Here is a 19,681-nt window from a genome sequence, read left to right on the forward strand (position 1 = left end):
CTCTTCATAATCTCAACCAACCTCAAGACTTGCAATGACATCTATGGGATAAGGACATGCAAATTACACATATTGACCAGATCCCCCCCCAAACTGTCATGCGAATGCTAAATTCACATGTGCTCTTGACACTGTGGCCAATCCAAAAGATAGCCTCAACCCTCTCCCATCCCCTGTGAACCTCAGCAGTGTTCCTGCCACTCCCCCACCCAGTTCCCTCCCCTTCAATCAGGCTGGCTCTGCCAATTCTCCTTAAGCAACAGCATGTGGCACAAGTGACACTGCATGACTGAGGCTTGGTGTTCTTTGTTTTAATTTGCTCAGCTTGGCAACCCGATCCACACCCTTTATGTTACTTAATCACTCCTGTGTTATACTATTACCTCTTAACTACTATATGGCTGTTTCCCTGGTGGCTGCAATGCAGGAGACCAGGGTTCCATCCCTGTGTCAGGAAGATCCCCTGGAGAAGGAAATGGCAACCCACTCCAGTATTCTTGCCTGGAGAATCCCGTGGACAGAGGAGCCTGGCGGGCTAGTCCATGGGGTCACAAAGAATCGGACATAACTGAGCAACAAGAGCACAAATACTTTTTGTGGTCAGGATTCTAATGGTTCCTAGAGCAATGTCTGGCATTAACTCTTTACTGACTGGGGGCTTTTTGCAGAAACTAACAGCTGTGGCAAACAATTTTTATTCTGACTGGGCCCAAAATTCATTGTTATTTCATTAACACTTTGCAGGTAATTGCATTCAATATATGAACACCTGACACACCTGTAAAGTCTTCTAATCTTCGTGAAACACTGTCTTCAAACTACTCTTCAGTAGAGGCAAAGGAGAATGCATCCCCCAGCACCAGTGAGTCTCATGTCCACTTTCCATATCAGAATCAATCACTAAGGTTTTTTGTCTTTTTATTGCTCTAATGTTCACATCATCTGAATCAGAACTATATTCTGAAGACACTAGTATATATATCGCTCAGCCTATCAGAGAAAGTGTCTGTATAAAGTTCACCAAAAAGCTTTTCACTCAAAATTTCTTCATGCACCGTTTTTAAGAAGTTTCTGTTTATGATATACACAAGACTGGAATAAAAACCTAATGCAGCAACATGTGAATGGTAACAATCCTAAGTAGTACAACGAATCCTGGATCAAACTTCATTGTACAACTATGTAACAGTGTTAACTGCATCACTCTCTTCAAAAAAAAGTATTGATACGTTTCTGGTCAATAATGTCTGAGCAACAAAAGACATATTAATACATCTTTAGTTAATAATGTGATAACAGGCATTCAAAAATACAGACAGGCCTCACAGTTACTGTGCTTTCTACAAACTTGAAGTTTGTGTGGCAACTTTGCATCAAATTAAGTCTAAAGGCACCGTTTTTCAACAGCAGTTGCTCACTTCATGGTTTGTGTTGGTAATTCTCTTAGCACTTCAAACTTTTTCATTCTTGCTCTATTTGTTATAGTGATCAGGAATCTCTGCTGTTACTACTGCAAAAAGACAACTTGCTGAAGGCTCAGATGATGTCTAGCAAGATTTTTAAATCAAGGTATATACATTTTTTTAGACATAAAGCTATTGATAGTGTAAATATAACTTTTATATGCAAGGGGAAACCAAAAAAATCATGCAACTCACTTTATTGCATTATTGCAGAGGTCTGAACCCACAGTCTCTCTGAAGTATGCTTATATTTAGTGAACAAGTATCCAGTTTCGATGAGTATTAACGTTTTGCCGTATTTTCATTCTCTACCCTTGTATGATGTTTCTGGAGGATGTGGGGGGAAGGGCACCTGCATCTACACAGTAGACTGAGTCTGAATCAATAATGAGCTAGGTGTCATTCCTTTCACAGAAGCAGGTCCTCTCCCTTTCACAGAAGCATGTGCCATGTACTTAGAAACATTTGGGTGTAACTATACATTCTGTAAATAACAAATACTCATATCTGCATTTTTAGTGTCTAGAACAGGTCCAAGTTAAGCATTTAACAGATACTTGGTAAATAAATCTGCCAACATTTTATCCAAAGACCAAAAATTCCTCCAAAACACATATGAAATATTCAGCCTTTTAAGTCCTGATCGTAAGACAAACATCATCTTGTTAAATGCACTGGTACCAAAAAGGGAAAAAAAAAAAGGACAATCTTCTCTCTGTAATTCTTTATTAAAAATACTGCTGTACACATAGAGACTGAAAACAGGATTAAAGATGAAATAACCCAGACCGGGGTCATGACATTAGAACTTAACACATTGGTGCTTTTCAGGGAAGTTGCTGACATCCAAATCACAGAACCAAGGTTGAAGGCAAAAACACAAAGGTGCCCTCAAAAATATTTACAATGAAGTAAACGCACTGACAGAATTTAAAATAGGTACAAAAAGCTGAAATGACCAATGTTACATGATTTCAAGGGTTGTCCTTTCTGTGCTTTTATATCTGTCATAACAGGAAGGTGTGGGAAGTTTACATCCTTAATTTGAGTACTCTCAGATATTAAAATCTTCCTATGAATTAAAAAGACTAACTTTTAGACAACCTCTTAAGTGGAATTACACTATGGAAAAGAGGGCTCCCCCAAAAAACACCTAAGCAGAACTAATAAGAGTGCTATTGAAAACCATTCCCAATAAAAACTAAATGAAAAATAAATATAAAACAAAGCTTAAAAAAAAAAAAAAGTTTACCTGACACCAGCTGTTTCTGGCTGACAATATTTTACTCGTGAAAACATATCAGTTGTCTACCTTTTATATTCAAACCAAGTCCTGAGGTTACTAGGGGCTGAAGCAAACTAGCGTTTTATGACGCCAACACTCTTGGGTGTGTGATTTGAGCCTGCCTTGCAGAGGGAAGTTTGCTGGTCTGTACAGAATGAGAAAATCAAGCCCTATTTTACCCCTGCCCTTCCTTAGCTTTCACATAACATTGGTCCACAAATTAAATTTTCAAAAAGTTCCCAGACCCCGAAACTAAAATAGATGATCCCCTTTCATTTTCAAAGAAAACAATATTGGAAAAAATCTCCAGCCCGCTTATAAATTAAGCATTTCATATTTCTTCTAGAATACAAGTAGTTCTTTTTTGTACAAAAGAATTACAATATGATTTGTCAAAAAACATATAAAAAGACAGCTGCTCTTCCTCAAATACATGAGCTAATAATGATAAAAGACCTTTGCATGTTAATGTTTCCAAGTTCTTGTTCCTTTTACATAAAAAAAGAACATTATGGTGGCAAATGTTAATTATCCTTTGAATAGTGAACATTATGTTCTTTTTAAAATCCATCCTGATCAAATGCAATAATTGATTTCCTTTTTAACTCAACAACTGATGCTACCAAACGTGGACTCAAACACACTTGTTAAAACATGTAAAGCATGTCTCTAGTCTTCAAAGCTTTTGGGTGAAGAGGTGCTTTTTCTTGATGCAAATCTCAAGGCAGAGAAAATCATTTTAAAGCTTATAAAAAGTGGACAGAGAAATATTAAAAACTTCTCTGAAAACTACAAATAGGAATAGTTATTAAAATTGAAGACTGTCACATCAGTTGCAAGTGCCTGAAGTCCCTCCCGACCTTCTGAGTTTCCACATTTCTTCATCGTTGTGTGGTGAGCACCCAGTGCTAGTAAAACATTCAGTGCTGGGAAAGGAGATAAGAGTCTTCATTACTGGTTTTTATGAAAGAAAATTCCTATGTATTTGGCAGTCTTCAGTATCTAAGTACAGGTATTTCATTGACTAGAAATTCCATGAATACCCAAGTTTGGCGACAACTGCACGTCCAAATGTTAAGAAAGTTAAGAGGAGGATAATTCCAAACTTTTGAGATTGACTGACTCAGGAATACCCCACAAAGTTATTATTATCAAAAGCACTATGACTTTGGGCTAAGCAGTGACTGCAAAGGCACAGCAGACTGTGATCCTTCCAGATCCAGGCTGTAAGACTTCAGAAAGCTCTCGACGCCAGACCACTGCTGTGTGCAGTTTGTCTTCTGAACAGTGTCTCTGCATCTGTGTCCAGTGTAAAGTACCATAGTAAAGCTGTGGTTCAAAGAACAGAACTTTATACAAAAAAAAGCAAACTGGAAAGAACCTAAAGCAACAGACTCCTGACCTTCAGGCCTTTAACACAATTTCTTAATGTTCTTTTTCTATTTAAAAAAAATGGCATAAATGTATCTGATTAGCAGGGGAACACTTTTTTTTTTTTAAAGGCTCTGGTTTAATCTGGAGCGAAGAGTTCTATATGCTCCTTCAGTGTCTGTCTATCCTCATTCAGAAAGGATTTAAATCAGCTGAGAGGGGAATTCATGCCCAATAATTCACTGATATTTTTCTGTGTTCTTAAAAACAAAACAAAACACACCAAAAAACTCTCAATCTGAACAAACAGTGGATGGCATACAGAGCTTGCATACAATACTCTTACAAGAACTATGCACTATACTGTACTTCCATGAAATCACTGACCTGGTCCGTTATGTTATTCAGGGCAACCCCTCCCCAAAAGAGCAAATTCTGCACCCCTCAGTGAACAAAAATGTTGCCCAGCATGGTTTCCCAAAAGTGTCCTTGCAAATAGTTTCCCTTAATAAGTATACAACATGGCAAAAGTTCAAAGATCAGAAAAAAGTCTTTAAAAAATTAAAATTAGTGCATATACAAGTGGGGAAAAAAAACAAAAGCTGGAACATCATTCACCTAATGGTGCTCCTTGATCTAAAATAAATTCTTCACAGGTGTGGCCCCGCCGGCAGCCACAGCTCGGGGCTGAGGGAGACATTCTTTCTTTCAAGTAACAGCGCACCTGACCCAAGTGCAAGCAGCTCTGCTCATCTTCTGCGTGCTTCCCCAACGTGAGATGAGACGCTGACAACAGTTCAGCTGTAGTGCAATTTGCTATTGGTTAAGCTCCTTGGCCATATCCCGCCTATTTTTTTTTTTTTTAAGCAAATACTACAACTGACCATTCGCAGCTGCAATCAGTTCTTGAAAAGTATTTTCAAAGCATCGCTTTAAGTCACTGTAAGTCACCACAAGTACACTCTTCTCGTCTCTGGAAATGAGGCTTATTTTTTCTGGCACACCAGCATCTAACTGAAACAGACAGACACACAACATGTGAAGTGCAAGCCTATTTTAGGACAACACGTGCAACAGTAATATATGAAAAATTTTTTAAATTGTGTCACATCCCCCTCTAGATAATCATAAATGTTTTAACATCACTAGTCAGTGTGCACACACTTTTCAACTCAGGTGTGTTTTTTAAAAATGTTGCCCTGTGTTGCTGCCTGTCTGTCTGTCACGCTTAACACTTGGGTGCAATACTTTCCATCCAGCTGATACTCCATAAAATGCAGACTTCAATTATTCCCCCAATATCTTCCAGTCTTTTGGCATCATGAATTACAGTGCAATGAACATATTTGGCTACTTAATTTTTTTCTTCTGTAGAATTACTTCCCTAGGAGAGATGGAATCAAGAAGTCTGAGGAATTTTATAGCTTAATACATACAGCCAAAATGATTTCCAAAGGACATCAAACAGCACAAATTTATGATCTGTACCAATGTACCAGTAACACCACATCAAATGAGTGCCTTGCTATTTTAATTTACCTTTTTTTTTTATTTTTTTTTTTTTTTTTACCTTTTTAACTAATGTTACCAAATGTTTTCATACGTTTACTTGTGTTATTTCCACTTGTGTGAATGCCAGTATGTGATCATTATCAAATCCCTATCTATCAGGATCTGGCAATAATATTTTAATGAGGCCTTTATAAAGCATTAGTAAGAATCCTGAGTTCACCAAATAACTTCTGTTAGGATTTTCACTTTACTTTTGTTAGTTTTCAATGTACATTTTTCCTTTCATTTTCATTAATTCATCAAAATGTTTAACACTAATTCTGAAGACAATAGCCTTTCAAATCATTTTACCATCTAATTTCTGTCATTTCCACCAAAATAATCTATGTAAAATTTAATTTTTGTATCACCAAAATGACCATCCATCCCTTTTAATTTATTACACTTTTTCTAAACAAAAAATTGTCACATTTTCAGATTTAGGATAAACTTATTTACTCCTCTTTTATTTACCCTGAGTTATTTATTTACTCCCAGTTATTTTATGAAATGAAACAGAATTTTCTCCAAAGCTTCAGTTATCCTAAGACTCAATAAGTAACCTTCATCTACAATGTCTGTTCGTGGCTTATTCCACAGACTCTCCCTGTCAGTATTTATTCCAATTTTACGTATTTTTACCCGCTGGTGCTTTGATACTATAGACTCTTGTTTTCTAAAATCTGGTGGCCTTATTCTCCACTTGGTGCTTAAGAAAAAATGTTTTCTCCGAAAGAAAAAGGACAAATGAATATATAAATCGTACCAGATTAGCTAAATTATACATACAGTCTTGTTCTGTCTTAATGTAGGTTACTGACAATACTCTAAAGAGTTTTAAGGAAATTCAAACATGGCAAAGTATGCTTAAAAATAAAACCCATTTTATCTGGGGATGAGCATACTGTAGCCAACAGATCTAAATCATGGGCCACAGTGGCTAGTTTCTGCTCTAATCGTTGCAACTTAGGGACAGCTTAGACCAGGGTCAGCAGAAAAGGGCTGGACAGTAAATGCTTTCAATTTCAGGGCCATATACAAGCCTCTGTTTCATATTGTTCGTTGTAGTTTTTACAATCTTTTTAAAATGTGAGAAAAAATTCTTAGCTTGTAGGTTGTCTAAAAACAGGCAAAGGATTTGGTCCACAGGCCACAGGTGGCCAACCCCTGTTTCACATACAAACCTAAACAAAGGCGAGGGTTTACCTCTGGAGACCCATTTCTCTCCATGATTACAAGTAGTTCACAAGGAAAATGCATTCCTCCCTTCCTCTGTAAATCCCATCCCTCCTAGCCCTCTCTAAAACACAAAGCTCGCCTCTTAAATAAACTTATGACATGCCTCTACCAACATGGTTCATCTAACCACCTACCCCCCATTTATCACAGCGGGCTCTGCTGGCATGTCCTGCACTGGGCTCTCAGTTTTAACACTTGAATGACACCCTGAGCTGAGAGCACTCAATGTGACTCATGGCTGCAAAGAAAGGAATTCAACTTTTAAAGATATTTAAACACAAAAGTATTTTTGTCTTTCCCACTCATGGCCTCATATGTTGAAACAAACTACAGCTGGTAAATAAAAGACAGTGGGGGTGGGTTGGGGGAGAAGAGGCAGTCATTTTGTGACATTTGATCATAACAAAAAGGACCACCATGAAAAATTCTGAAATTATTCATGCAGGTTTTAAAAAATACTCCCATTCTAGAAACTGCTACTTAAGTGGGAGCAGCTAATAATTATGAATAACATGCCCTGTATACTACAGCAGAGTACAGAGATGTAATTCCTTACGTCTCTCAGTATTTGTACAAGATGCAGCTCTATAAACTGGAGATCATAGCATCATAATCTTCAAACTTCAGACCCAGATTACCTTGTTAAGACAAGAAATGATATGACTGAGGTCAATCCAAGGAGCACCCGCTTCTGTCACCTGATGAAAAAGATGATCCCTAAAGAGCTTCAACAGGTACCGGTCTCCCGTCTCCGACCAGGTAGGATCCTTCTGAAACCTGAGGGAAGGGAATATTAACCTCAATAACTCATGCTTATACCACAAAGCTATATGTTTATACTTCAGACTCAAAACCAGTTTTACTGTTGTCTACAATCAACCAGAAAGTAGGGATTGTGTGTAGCTGTTTTAAATCAAATTTTATGTCCAGAGTGCCCATAGATTTTAAAAAGTAATCTCACTGAACATGGAAGTACATGACTACCATTTTCTACTTCTCAAAGCAATCACCCCCTTACATACTCCTACTTCACAATCCCTTCCTCACTTAGGCCCCTACCCTTAGATAAAATGGGGAAGAAAGCAAATGACCTCTTTATATAGGGTAGAGAGAGATGTCAGACATGTCTTCTGCTTTTCTGGGGGCATAAAACAGGGAAATGTCTAGGGCTGAACCAAATGGGGTAGACACTGGTTTCCTACCAACATGTGATGATGTGAAAGTGAGTGGCAAAGAGCTCGAAAACTGTCCAGATGGTCACTGTTAGTTTTCAGTGACCTATGAAACATACAGGTTACAGAAAGCTGCAATTGGATATGGAGAGAATGCTATTTAAAAACAGGGACACAGTATAGACCAGAAACAAGAATTCACCTGGGAAGCCAAGGAAGGCTTTCCAGAGAGGGAATGGGTGCTCTCCCCAAGGAAGCATGCCTCCTGGTCAGAGGCCTCAGTATGTGCAAGGGATAGAGAAAGGAGCACCTAAACAAGAAAAGACAAGTGAGGCTGGATGGCGCTGGGGGAGAAAAGAGGATCAGAGTGCAGGACCTGAGTGAGGACAAGGAGGGGTACAAGAAAAGACAGGCAGACAGCACAAGAGGCAAGGAGGAAATTAAAAGGAAAAAAAGGCAGATCTGAAGCAAGGATGAAAAGGGAGAGGTCAGGCCATGCAGCCTTAGATCACATGTAAAAATGAGGTCTGCATTCTGAGAACAAAGAGGGAAGCCCCCACAGTCATGTGTCTGCTTTATTAAGATTACTCCAGGGTTTTTCAATTAAAAGCTGATTAAACACACCCATTTATCTCTGTTCCTTTTCAAAATCCCAGCCAACTGACAGTGTCTAAAAAAGTGTATAGACAGACAAGGACAAAGGGATCAGAAACAATAGGAGACAAAAAATAGTCACAAAAATTAAAAAGGTGAAAAGCAGACAGGTAAGCAGCATGACTTAGCAGATCCGAAAAAACCAAAAAAACAAACAAACAAAAAAAACTGAGCTCTAATGCTTTGTGGGGTGCTTGAAGGTGAAGTCAGTAGTGGGATTTCCTGTGAGATACTTCAGGGGACAAAATAAAAGTTAAATAAAAAATTTAAAAACCCACTGAGTAAAAATCTATAATTGACAGCCTCAGAGAAAAATGAATTAAATGCTGTAAGACAGAAATATTCAGAAAGCAGAAAGTTGTTGGAAATTTAAAATATCGCAGAAATTCAAAAAATTTAAAGGATTAGGGGAAAAACTCTTTAATTTTAGACCAAGTAAGTTGAGATTACTGCCTAGAAAGTACAAATTTAAAGCATTAGGAAAAAACGCTTTAACTTCAGACAAAATAAGTTGAGATTTTTGGCTACGAAGCACAACACTAAGACACAATATGGAAAACAGAAGAGAATATTAGAAAATCAATTGCAAAGGTCTAACATCTAAGCAGCGTGAATGCCAGAAAGAGGTCTGCAAAGAAACAGTAAGACAACTTCCAAGAACTAAAAGATATAAATTCCCAAGGTTAAAAGGCCCATCTGTTGATTCATCAGAATGAATCAAAAACTCACCACCACAGCACATCATTGTGAATTTCTGCACATCAATGATTTAAAAAAAGAGCGGGGGGTTGTCCTAAAAGCACAGGGATGAAGAAAAACTTGGAAAGAAAATGGCTTTGAGTCTGTCTATAAGTTAAAAGACAATAAATGGAGCAGTGCTTCAAATTCTGAAAGAAACTATCATTACTATTACTGAACTATGCATTAGAGGTACTAACACAGTCACTCAAGAGACATCAAAAGTACAGAAATGAGAAGGGAGGAAATATGACTATCATTATATGAAGACATGACTGAGAAACCCAGAAGAATCTACTGAAAAACTACCCAAACACTAGAAGTCCCATGCTACAAAATTGATAGAAATCAATCGTTTTCATATATACTGGATAACAAAGAATCTAAGAAGACAGAATGGAGGAAATTCCCATTGATAACAGCAACAAGAAAAAACACCTAAGAATAAACTTAGTGTACTGTAACTAAATGAAGAACATCGTAAACTCTGAAGGATACTAAAGCAGACATCAGCAAATACAGTGACATGCCATTATCCTGGTGAAGGTAACTCCACATCTAAAAAACACAACTGCTCCTTAAGCTTACTAATAAATTTAATAAAAGAGATAAGAAAGAGCTAACACTAGTAGATTTTAAATGTCACTCATTAACATAGTGTGAAAGAGCTGCTGCCTTAATAAACCAGTGGGAAAAGCTAGACTATGCAATAAATAGCTTTTGGACTTCTGTGGGTGGTGGGGGTGGTGGTGAATTCACACCTTACATCCTATATAAATTCCAAATATATAAAAAATTTTAATATGAAAAAAAATGAAACCTTCAGTATTCTAGAAAATTCTTGATGATCCCTTCATAAGATCTTAAGAGTAGAAATGCTAACTTTCTGACCGTGACTCAAAATCCAGAAGCAAAAAGTAAATTTGATCAATTCGACTACTATAAAAATGTCTGTATTGGAAAAAACTGAGCAGAGTCAAAAGAAAGATGACAAACTTAAAAGAAAGGATCACAAAGGTCAGATCCCTCTGGCTCCTACACAGCAAAAAGACAAAGTGCAGCTGGAAATAAAGATGCGCAAAGGATTAGACAGACAGAAAAGGAAACAGAATTGAATCAGAAAGACAGGCAACGTGCTCATTGTGAGTAAATACCAAAAAACCTGTACTGAGATTCCATTTTTCATCTATCAGGTTGTCAAAAACCCAGAAGTTCGCAAAAAGTATTGCTAGTGAAAGACTCTCACGCACTGTACACTGGCAAATCCTTCTAACAGCTGCCAAATTCCAGTCACAAATTCCAGCAGGTACTGACTTCATAATCAGAGTTGGACCTATACTTGTACACACACAAAATTAAGTATGCTTAAGGCAGTCCCTGCAGAACTGCTTACACTAGCAAAAAGGCTGAGAACAACTCAAAAGGCCATTGATAAGGAACTGGAGGGACAAATTACAGAGCACCCACAGGATGGACTATTACACGGCCACTGACCACGGCTCTGTGGTTAAGACAGCACAGACTCTGGAACCACATGTTGTCTGGACTCGAGTCCTGACTTTATGCGTGACCCCAGAGGCTTTTAACCTATGCTTCAATTTCTCTATTAACAGGGAATACTGAAGTATCTGCACTACGGGCTGTTACTAGGATTCAGTTAGGTCATGTTTGTTAACTACTGAGAAGACTGCTGTGCGTACACTAAATGTTATCTGTACAAAGATTTCCAAAACACACTGTTATGAGAAAACACACTGTCGTGCAATATACAGACCCCTGTACGTAACTTACCGTTTGTACATATTTTAAAGTAGAGGGGTGATAAGAATATACAGTTGTTAACTCAGGGAACATGTACAAGAGACTAATAAAGGCTGGTAGGAGGAGTGGAGAGACTGGGGGTGTCACGTATGAAAGGTTTTTCACTGCAAACCTTTTCTACTTTTAAAGAAACTGGTCCATACGCACTATACTCAAAAGATTCCATTAATAAAAAGAATTTTCTGAGGGCATATACCCAATCGTATTATCAATAAAGTAAGAAAGCAGAATAAAGATATTTTTAGACTTCCAAACACTGGGGAAAACTCCCCTTTCTCAGGAAGCTACAGAAGGATGTGATTTATTAAAGCAGAAGAGTAAACCAATGCAAAAAGCAAGAAACAGGGTGTGCAACACAGAGAGGGGACAACAAGAGGGAGAGCTCCCAGGGCAAGAGTGCAGGGAAGCCCGGGGTCTCAGCTGAGGGCGTGAGCAGGCTGGAAGGCAACCAGCCACGAGCGGGGCAGAGGGCAGAGGCCCTGGGGTAATTTTTCTAATGCGGAGGAAAAAGGGAACTGAGAGGTTATTACTCATTTGAGGCCATATGGAAGAATGTTTTATATCCGGCGGGGAGTTTAGAATGAACTGGTGGTAAATATTTTTCACTTGCTTATTTTTCTACATAAGACAAGTATTCACACCAGGAAAACAAAAAACAAAATACAAAACAAAGGAAATGTAGTCATGATTTACTGTGTGGTGAAGCTACAAACAGTATTTACCTTGCTCTAATAATGTCAACACTGAATACTCATCTCAAAATTCAGGGGTTAAGTGGTACAGTGTGTGTATGTGTCTTTAGTTAAAGGAAGGGTGTACGAGAAATACAGCCTCACCTGCCATAGGACAGTCATTAGCTGAGCTATATACACTGAAGAAAAACTGAAACACTGAAGAAAAATCAAGAAACAGCACTTAAGCACATATTTTTAAATAAAGAGATAAATGCCAGAAGAAGCAATTAAAAACTTTTAAAATGGTTCAACATATGACCACATTTTATTTAGAAAAATCGCTAGGGAAAATGCTAACTGAATCTTTTAACTTTGAAGAAAGGTATGTGAATTTAAATTTTGTCATCAAAAAAACTCCCTCAAGCAATGGTATTTATCTACCACCTATCTCTATGAACAGCAGTTAACAATCCTGAAGGGTAACTTCTACCACAGTCACCACAGCTACTGTTTCACCTTGTCTTTGGGACAGGTATGAAGCATAAACATCAACCTTGCTTCTTTGTTGAACATATAAATAACTTTAACTCACAAACAAGGCAGAACTAAACAAATGTAAGATGGTGATGCCTCCTTTCCAGTGTCACTCATGTGACAGCTGTAACAATGCACTTTAATAGAAGATAAGAGGCATGAAACAATCAGAAATATCAAAAAGATCCAATCTGACCATGGTAAAAGGAACAGGCTTCAAAAAGCAGAGAGGCAGTACTGACAGGCAGAAAATGTTCCCTTATAGGCAAACCACAACAGAGGTTTTTAACACAGTGTAGTGTGTGTGTGTGTGTGTGTGTGTGTGTGTGTGTGTGTGTGTGTGTGTGTGTGTGTGTGTGTGTGTGTCTCTCTCTCTCTCTCTCTCTCTGTGTGCATGTGTAATCCCTAAGGACAACCACAACCAGGGCTGTGGTTAAAAACACCACCCTAATGGCTAACAACAGGCTTAAAAGGTCACTTCACATGAGAATTCTTCTCTTTTCCCAAATAAAATCAGTAACAATAAGGTATACTCATTCTGGTTATGCAAAACAGTGCCCTTGATTGAAAACATGATGTAAAATACTGTAAATCCTTACTCCGGCCTCTCATTGATTGTTCCCAATTTTGCTAGAAGCCTAAACAGTCTTCCATTTTGAACCTCCTATAAAACATTTTAAAAAGAGAGAGAATATTAATGTTCCAGCTAACTGAATATAAAAGCAATTAAGTTTATAAAACTGGTATCCTGTACCAATATTTGCTTTAAACCATAAACCCTAATATCCCCACCTTTTGGTTACACTTTTGAATATAACATGTTCTTTTTACATACTGTAATACTCAAGAAGATTATGCAATTGTCCCTTTTATTGGATTATAGTTTTTGTGTTACTTTCAGTGTATAGCAAAGTGATTCAGTTACACATATACATGTATTCCTTCTTTTTTCAGATTTTCCTCATATAGGTTATCACAGACGAGTTTCCTGTGCTATACAGTAGGACCCTGTTGGTTATCTGTCTTATATACAGTAGGGTGGATGTAGTAATCACAAGCCTGTGATGTATTCTTCCCCCACTGTAGCTGTCTACTACTAAGACTGCATATTAAAAAAAAAAAAAAAAATCAAGATTGTATCTCAAGACTATAGCAAAACCATGAACGAAAAAAAATAAGACAAATGCCCAGAGGACCTGAGAAATCAAAATACTGAACACTAAGTTTGGACAAAAATATCTGCAGTCTTAGCCAGCTGCGTACTATATCCAGCACAGTAATTACTCTGTTTTACATCTACTGATACACACAGATGCAGGTGCGTACACACTCCTTTAACTACACACTTTACCTTTGCAAGGTCTTCCTCTATGACATCATTTCTCATTTGAGCAGCATCCAATTGAGTATAAAATCGAGCACCAATCATGGGCATGATGTCATTTACACTTCGCATCCTGTTTTGGTCAGTCAACAAATATCTAACCAAAATAGAGAAGGATCACTTGAATGCCAAACACGCAGTTTACAGAACAACACAACCCACAAGCACACAGGGACTGCTGCCACCAGCATGTTAGTGTGCGCAATTTCAAATTTTTTTTTCATGCAAGTCGAGTTCATTTTTAAAGCTTAATGATTGTATTTCTTTTCTCTGGAAAACTTTAAGAGCCAATGGAAAAAACTGTAAAAACGTCTCTTTCTCTCAATCTTTTACTACTATGAAAATGAGAAAGGAAAGCTGGGTATAGAGTTACACTTACCATATTTCCATTCTCAAACCCTTCTTTACAATAGTGGGAGATGAAAAGATCCAAAGGTTTTGGGAGGGGTGGTTGTAGGTGGGGAAATTTTTCCATTGGTCTTCAAAAATAGTTTTTAAACTAAAACTCAGACTTTTATTTTGGTAAGGGAAACAAGCTTCAGTGTTTTAGGAAGCTGTCTCCTGCTCTGTGACTTCATTTACCAGCTGTCATGGTATTTTTATTTCTGAGAAATCTCCATGCACTAACACACATCAGGAAAAAGAACAGTTTCTTCTATCATCATAACTAAGGCAGAAAAATACTACACGTCTCAAACGGCTACCTGTCAGAACACAATGATTATTGATCATTTAGTTTTAGTATTCTGACAGGTCAACCGTGTCCTAACCATTCCTAACAAAGCAGCTTCTAACTCTTCTGTGCTCTGCTTATAATTATACCTATTTTCTCCATAGGACTTATCTCTGTCCTGCAAACATGTTACTTGTTGATGAGTTTATTAACTCCTCCCCAGTATAATGGGGGAAGCTCCAGAAGATGGGGGATTCTACTCATCTTATATAAAGTAGCTTCAGCATATGACACAGAGTTAGGCATTCTTTTGTTGAATAAATGAACAGTTATAAATTCATGTGGACAATCTACGTCTTAGCCATTCATCTGTAATTACTGACATATTTATATCTAACTACTCACACTTAAAGTTATTGTAAGCTATGTCACTTTGGCAAGTTATTTTATATCTCCCAGCCTCAGTTTTGACATCTTTAAAATGGAGCTAGTTATGGTACCTAATTTAAAGGGTTATTGGGAGAATTAGGTGAATTAATTCATAATTCACATCAATCAGCTCAAAAGTACATGATACATAGTTTACTGCTCTGTAAATTTTGATTACTGATTAGTATGAAAGTATGACTTTCTTGTTTATTCATTTTTTATTAAGGAAAATTTCAAACATTTATAGAAGGAGAGAGAAGAGTATGATGAATCTTCATGTACCCATTACCCAGTTTCAGTAATTATTAACTTATGGCCAATTTATTACACTTATATCCTTTACTCTCACTTTTATAAAAAGGGAAAATTATAACTTGAGATTACTTAAAACACCCTACGTGTTGCAAGCTATGGCTAGAAATCACTGCTGTGATAGTATATGAAACAAATATTTTTATTTAAGAGAAATCATCTTAGTTGATCATCAAAGGAACCAGGTAACCACTGGCTCCAGTGCTCTGTCACAAGCAGGACACTTAGGCCAGTGTAACAAAGCACAGGTGGGCAGCCCCATCCTCCGTCCCTCAGTTCCATACCACAGGGCTAGTCCAAAAAGAAACTGGATCATCCAGGGTTACACAGAAAGATCAGAAGGAACAGCTGGAAGCTAAAAGAGACTGAAAAGGATCAATAAGCTCTAATTGCTTCTAGAACATCATAGAAAAAAAATTTCAAAGGAGACTTTCTAGCATCTATTCTCCTGAATCATTTAAAATAAGAGTTCTGGTTGTCCCCCCTCCAGAATCCCCGATGTCAGACGCATCTTATAGACCATCGTGACAGCAGTCCACAGTGGACTGGGCTTCTCTTAAGCCCCAGTCATTTTAGACTTACAATCAAGGATTTCCTGGAGTATAAAGACACTGGGGGAGAAGCACAGGGACCCTGACACACATACTCTCTGAAACAGGGGTGTGGGCCACACACCACACAACTGGGCTGCAGATGGGGTTATTTCTGACAGTTCTTACAAAGGTACTGACCACTCTGGAGAGTAGCACTGTCTAATGGACTTTCTGAGATGATGCAAATGTTCCATGTCCACACTGTCCACTATATGAGCCAGAAGGTACATGCAGCTTCTAAGCTCTTAAGATGTACATGGTGCTACTGAGGAACTGAATCATTTCAATTTTATTTAACTGTAATTCATTTAAATGTAAAAGGTCATATGTAGCTCGCAGATACCAATGCAGCTCTAGGGGGTCTACCCTTTGGCCAAATGTTTAAAACATCAATAACTAATTTAAACACACTGGTTTATGAACTTATTTCAAGAAATACATACTTAGCAATAAAAATAAATTAAAAATTGTTTAATTATGTTTTGCCTGATTTTAAATAGTGGAAACTAAAAATCAATAGAATCACTGTTAAAAGACTCTCATGAAAAATCTGTCTTATCTCATAAGATCATTATATTAAAACTTACAAAATCAGATTCTTCAGGTCAGAGGAGTAGTTGATTGTCACCAGTTCCATGGCTTTCTGTAAATTCTCTCGCTGAATTCCTGCCAAAGAGTTGCAAGCCAAAGCCAACACAACTTTTCCTAATGATATCAGATCTGCTTGCTGACATGAAAGAATAAATATAACTTTTAATTTTTCTTTCATAGATACAAATTTAATACACTGACACTATTGCCTGCATGGAAAAAGCATCTTTACAAAGAAGCTGAAGAACTAGGTACATGGTTCCTAGATATTGGTGTTCATCAGAATTACCTGGGAGCTTCATTAAAAAGACTCTTTCTGAGCAGCTCCACCCCAGATTCTCAGTAGGTCTGGGAACAGGCCCAACATTTTTAAAGTACCTAGGTAATTCTAATGAAAGTAGTTCTAGGGGCTACTTTAAGAAACATTCAAAACAATTCATATGCCACCTACAGAACTGCTGCTTTACTGTCCTTTTTTTTCCCCTAAATGTTTATACTTAAATAAAGCTCATATTCTTACTATGGCAGGACATTTGAGGCTGGTTACCAAACAGCTGCTTCACAGTGATCATTACATTGATGACAGGCACTTTCTTCATTCTCCATGATGCACAAAAGTGAGAGTGTATTTGAAAAGGAAGTAATTCCCTTATTCCAAACACAATGTCCGCAATACCTGATTTCAGAGCACATTCTCTAGACATCAACAATGCTGCAAACCTCCATGACAGTCCATCTGCCCTTGTTTCCAAGCAGACAGGTTTTTACACTATAGTCGATCTCTGAGCTCTGTAACCACCTCACTTCCTACCTGTTTTGTTTCTTTGTTTTAAAGATTTTTCCCTTTGAGGCCTTTCTTCCAAAAGAATGTTTAAAAGACAGCTGACTGAATAATAACAACTCCTAGAAACAGAATGGTCACCTAAGTGGCCCTGCTTGGCAGGTTAACTATCAGTAATCATGTACCTCCAAGACAATGGAACAGTTTAGAGTTCAAGGAAATCATTTTAAGTAATTTCTACAGAAAATTCACATAAATCTTCACAATCTGAGATCTCATCTGAATTACTGGATACATGTTTATTTATGGAATAAATAAATATTCCATAGAGCTTTCAAACTTAGCTTTACAATAAAATTCACCTGAGAAGCTAAAAAAAAAAAAGAAAATCACCCGGTGGCTATCCTTCCATCCTATTTTGGTGTTGTTAGTCTATAAGATCTACATATTGGTATTTTTCAAAACTTTGTAAGAGATTCAGATATGCAGCCAGGGTTGAGAGCCACTGGTTTTGTAAAAGTTTATAAATGATGTTATTTGCAAATCAGGTTGAGTATTTCATGGCAATTGCTAGGAAACTTTAGGACTACATAGCTATCCTTAACAACATCCTTCCCAAAGAGTAAAAAATAAAAAGAAATCAAACTCAATGACTAAAATAACATTAAAAAGTTCAAATCTAGCATTGGTGAATCTGATACTCTGAACCTAAGATCCTATAATATAATCAGTGGAAAAATTAATTGTAAGACAACTCTGAATCAATCAGGAAGAGATGCCAAGGATTCATGTCAGAGAAACTGTGTAAAACTCCGTCAGTGGCCGAGTTCGGAGATCAGGCTGGGAAGGCAGGTGCCACAGGAAGGGGCATGAATGCTGTGGCATTGTCCTTGCTCTCTGGACCCACAGCCATGACTGAACTCAGGCAGGACTCCTCTCAGTCTCTCTCCAGATCAACAAAACATTCCAAGTTAGATAAAGGAAATCATAAACATGCTAATTGAGAGAAATCAGTACATGGAAAAGAAAACTGTAAAAGTCCACAAGTGCTTCAATTCAGTGTCATCAGCAAAGCAAACTTAAGCTTGTTATTGTTTATTAAGTATTTCAGCAGCATGTAGCAACACATAACATCCCCACCCTCAAACAGCAAAATCTTAAGTTTAGCTCCACCCTGAATCAATGCTATAACTAAATCTCCCCCCTAGAGGATCCCCTATTACAAGACAGGAAAACAGGAAAACAAAAGCACAAAATAGCTGAAGGACCATATGGGTTTAGGAAGTCAGTCCATCTGATTCTGAGTACATCTGCCACCTTTCTGAAGCTGACTCAAGGTGGGAATACCCACCTAGAAATGAAGTATACACATCACATAATCCAGACTAAATCAGAACTGATTTTTTCAAATAAAAGAGGTTAATGAAGTCCTGCTGGACAGAGACACTGTAATGTCATTAAGCGCTCAGTAACTCTCCTTTCCTTATTCTCAGCTAAATAGTGTTCCATTTGTTATTTTTGCTTCTTACCTCCATCTGGCTTTTCCCCCCATTTGTTGAATTCTGGAGGCTTTCCCCCCAACTCATTTTCAGTTTCTTCCTGATTCTTGACTTCTTGATTTTTCTCTGATTCTATCTATGGCTCTACTTATGTCCATTTTACTGAAAGTCAGTCTCTATTCACGTGTCTGAAACAGACTATGAAAAATAGACTACAAGAAACAATACACTCCTTTCTCATGTACCCTCTTCTCTGTAAAATCATAACCCCCCCCACTAGAAACTACCATTAATTCTCTCCTTTACCTTACTTATATAAGCTCTATGGAAAATCCATATATACACCCACTCCAAAAAAAAAAAAAGGAAACCTGATACAATCTTTGCCTTTGAAAAATAAAGGGACGCTGACAATTGGTTGAAAGTAGCCCAAGTTTATGAATGGGGCAGCTCCTAACCTACCAATCAGTTGGCCCAAATGCTTACTTTACAGTTGTTTGTTTTGAAACTCTGGAATTGTTTTTTCTTATGAAGTGTGGTTTTTCAAGGTAACTAACGATATAATCCAAAACATAAATAAAGGACATTCGAAAATAAATGGAAAACACCCCTGCTGTGATACTTACAGAAAAACAAAATCAAACTAGTCTTATCTTTCACTAGAAATTAAAAAGAAAAAGGAACTACTCAGAATAGAGAGGAATGAAGAGGTACCATGAGGCTGCACATAAACAACACAACACCAGTTCTGTGGACAGAGGGTTTCCTAATACTTGCAATAGAGGCTGATGGCACTGATTCTAAATAATGTCTAATTTCTCTCCCAAAGTTTAGTATTATTTTCTTGAATATATAAAGATCACTAGTATTTTAACAGTCAATAATCAGTCACTTTCAGAAGCTCAAAGAATACGAAG

The 19,681-nt window shown here is 37.5% G+C and overlaps 1 protein-coding gene across 12 annotated transcripts in view; it reads right to left on the reverse strand.

The window, feature by feature from the left end:
• Positions 1–2,172: 2,172 nt before the first annotated feature.
• Positions 2,173–19,681, reverse strand: part of PAN3 (poly(A) specific ribonuclease subunit PAN3) — a 123,202-nt gene continuing 105,693 nt past the window's right edge. For 8 of the 12 annotated variants that reach the window (XM_070800239.1, XM_070800234.1, XM_070800238.1 and 5 more), the window contains 6 exons: positions 16,481–16,620; positions 13,854–13,983; positions 13,102–13,166; positions 7,548–7,686; positions 5,004–5,133; positions 2,173–3,674 (listed from right to left, as the gene is read on the reverse strand). In XM_070800239.1, the coding sequence (XP_070656340.1) occupies positions 3,538–3,674; positions 5,004–5,133; positions 7,548–7,686; positions 13,102–13,166; positions 13,854–13,983; positions 16,481–16,620 (741 nt within the window). In that variant the 3' untranslated portion in view covers positions 2,173–3,537. Of the gene's footprint in view, positions 5,134–7,547; positions 7,687–13,101; positions 13,167–13,853; positions 13,984–15,584; positions 15,666–16,480; positions 16,621–19,681 lie in introns of those variants that run through there. The other 4 variants (XM_070800235.1, XM_070800237.1, XR_011569750.1 and 1 more) reach the window with 3 other exon arrangements.

The sequence above is a fragment of the Bos indicus genome, chromosome 12 (genome assembly GCF_029378745.1).
Source record: "Bos indicus isolate NIAB-ARS_2022 breed Sahiwal x Tharparkar chromosome 12, NIAB-ARS_B.indTharparkar_mat_pri_1.0, whole genome shotgun sequence".
In the NCBI taxonomy this organism is placed as follows: domain Eukaryota; kingdom Metazoa; phylum Chordata; class Mammalia; order Artiodactyla; family Bovidae; genus Bos; species Bos indicus.